The 2,828-nt window shown below is 44.4% G+C and overlaps 1 protein-coding gene across 1 annotated transcript; it reads left to right on the top strand.

Moving 5' to 3' along the window:
• The first annotated feature begins 395 nt into the window (after positions 1-395).
• On the top strand, positions 396-1,310 carry LOC145685668 (uncharacterized). The gene has a single exon (XM_081758062.1). The coding sequence runs from the start codon at positions 396-398 to the stop codon at positions 1,308-1,310; it is 915 nt and encodes a 304-aa protein (XP_081614188.1).
• Positions 1,311-2,828: the final 1,518 nt, after the last annotated feature.

Below are 2,828 nucleotides of genomic sequence, written 5' to 3'. Positions count from 1 at the left end.
TACAAAAATTTTAGGTGGGTATACGCCGTATACTCCCGTATACGCCCCATTACATCCCTAGTTAGCACGGAAGAAACACTGAGTGCACAACCAACAAACAATACATCACCATTGAGCAGACCTACCTTGTCTGTCAAAGTCATCCGTGAAGTTGAAGTGGGCAACTACTACGTTGTGTGTTGTGAATCAGTTCATAGTGTAGTGTGTTGTGACAATGGCTTATTACACCAATCAGGAACAGGCCAAGATGATTTTTGTGTATGGAGAAGCACATGGAAATGGTAGGCAGGTAGCCCGATTATACAACGATCGATATCCCAATAGACGCCAACCGCACCATACATCATTTGCAACGCTGTTCCGTCGTTTGAGAGACCGGAACGTTTCACCCTGCCATGTATGACACGGGAAGACCACATGAGGAACGCGCTGTGCATGCCGAAGAACGTATTTTACGACATGTGCTCGATGATCCGAGTGTAAGTTCCAGGGAGCTTGCCCGTCAGCATAATGTCAGTCATGAGAGGGCGTTGTCGATCCTTCATGCCAACAATTTTTACCCCTATCATTTGCAACGGGTACAGGGTCTATCGCCAGGGGATTTTCCTCCCAGGCTGGACTTTTGTAATGAGGTTCTCCATTTGGTGGCAACAACTGTCGGTTTTCTCTCCTCCATTTTGTTCACAGATGAAGCCCAATTTGGAAGGGATGGTATCCAGAATTTTCATAATAGTCATCTGTGGTCTGTGGATAATCCACATGGAATGGTACAGGCCCCCCACCAGCACCAGTTTCGTATCAACGTTTGGACAGGGATTCTGGGTGACCATCTCATTGGACCAGTTGTTCTTCCACAACGACTCACTGGGCATATCTATTTGAACTTCTTGCGCGAGATACTTCCTATACTTCTGGAGGGTGTGCCGTTGGTCTTACGACAACGTATTTGGTATATGCACGATGGTGCCCCGGTGCATTTCTGTCGCCCTGTGCGTGATTATTTGAACATTGTTTTCCCGGGCAAGGGGATCGGCTGTGGTGGTCCTATGTCATGGCCTGCCCGGTCGCCGGATTTAAACCCTCTGGATTTCTATTTATGGGGGCATCTCAAAACTGTTGTTTATGCTACTCCAGTACCTGATATCCAAACGTTGGAACAACGCATCCGAGCAGCTTGTGACGCTGTGGGAAGAACCAGACACGTTTCGACGTGTGCGCCGATCTGTGCGACGACGTCTGAATGCCTGTGTTCAGAGTGGTGGACGTCATTTTCAGCACCTTTAGTGTTGCCACAGGTAAGACTGTTGTAAGACTTCTGACACCCTTAGTGTCATTCTTTGTGATACTTATTCATTACGGACACCAGTACGAGCTGTAGTGTATCGTCCTTGAAAATACAGTCCATGTTTGCCTGTACGCATGCTTGCTTTTGTCCATGTCTTCCATGCCTCAGTTGCCTACTCGGTAGGGCCTACAGCGATTCTCGGCCCTGCAATGTCTGCGTACTCTGCTTGTTGCGGAACCGCTGCACCAACACCCATGTCCGACGGTGTTCCCTTGAATTGGTCCCCGACGCTGCAATGGGGAATCCCCACTTTTCCAGCTCTCACCCCACAGTTCGTACGTAAGCCATACGTAACACGTCATAGTACATACGTCAGTTTCACTTTCCACTGCCCCTACCATGTCTGCTTTGCGGAATCCCCTTCTTCCTGTATGGACTCCGATTGCGCAATTCCATCTGCTCCATTCTGTTTGCATCATCAGTTCCCTTGAGTATGATTTTCTTTCTCATTTTGTGGACCGACGTCACTATCTCAATTCGTTCGGGAGGTATTCTACTTTACCCACGGTGTGTGGGCGATCTTTCGCTCGGTTCCTGCTGGAACACGCCGCCTCTTTCGACTTCTGTTCATAACTTGTTTCCTTGTTTCCAGTTGTGGAGTCACCTCCAGAAGTGTATTCATCCACACTTCATATCCACAACTTAATTGTTGGTCGCCATTAGTACCTGATGGTTATGCAACCACACATAACTAATATGACGCGTCCATCAATTCGTCTCTGTTTGAGATCTCGACATGGTTACAACCAGGGTGGATTGATTTAAATCAGTCTGATTTAAATCACGATTTTAATCAAGATTTAAATCACTTGATTTTTTAAATAAAAATCGTTGATTTAAATCAAATTCCGAAATGAATTAATTTAAAGTGAAAGTAAGTAAAATCCCGTTTCTCTTCTGTTATTCCGATTATGGAAGATAATAATCATAATACGGTGAGACTCAAATGTATGTAAGCACAGCATGAAACGAGTATCATGTGGGAACTATCAGGGAAAATCCCGTTTGAACGGGTTACGGGTGAACCCTGCTTTCTTCTCTTTGTAACACAGGGTTTTAAAATTTCTGTTCCAACGGGGAAATCACCATGGACATTTAAGATGAAAGCTCTTTTGTGTTCATGTCTATTTGTTTGTTTCCAGATAATAGGGGCGTATTTAGAGGGTTCGATCCCCTCTCCGAAACAAAAAAAAAAAAAAAAAAAAATAGATTTTAAAATTTTGGGCGAAATTTATGTACTAAATACATAGAAGTTCCTCGGGATCGTAATACGACAAATTTTGGATACGTTAAAATATCGAATAATACTTTTGATAAAGTGGATACTTGACCCCATTGCAGAACATGCCGAGATCTGCGATGTGATTGCAGAAAATTTGCCGTGTCTGTGCAGGAAAAATTGTAAGAGGAAATAAAATAGCCAACAGAAAAGTATAAAAACGTGCCTGCTGTGTATAGATGTCTTAAATGCACGGACAACTCG

Source organism: Thermobia domestica, chromosome 5 (assembly GCF_964235325.1).
Source record: "Thermobia domestica chromosome 5, izTheDome1.hap1.1, whole genome shotgun sequence".
Taxonomy (NCBI): Eukaryota; Metazoa; Arthropoda; class Insecta; order Zygentoma; family Lepismatidae; genus Thermobia; species Thermobia domestica.
The sequence above is the reverse complement of the archived record's forward strand: the minus strand, read 5'-3'. Positions and strand labels throughout refer to the sequence as shown.

Bases quoted from the DNA above. Each gene is read 5' to 3' on its own strand.
- LOC145685668 (XM_081758062.1), top strand. From the start codon at position 396: ATGTATGACACGGGAAGACCACATGAGGAACGCGCTGTGCATGCCGAA.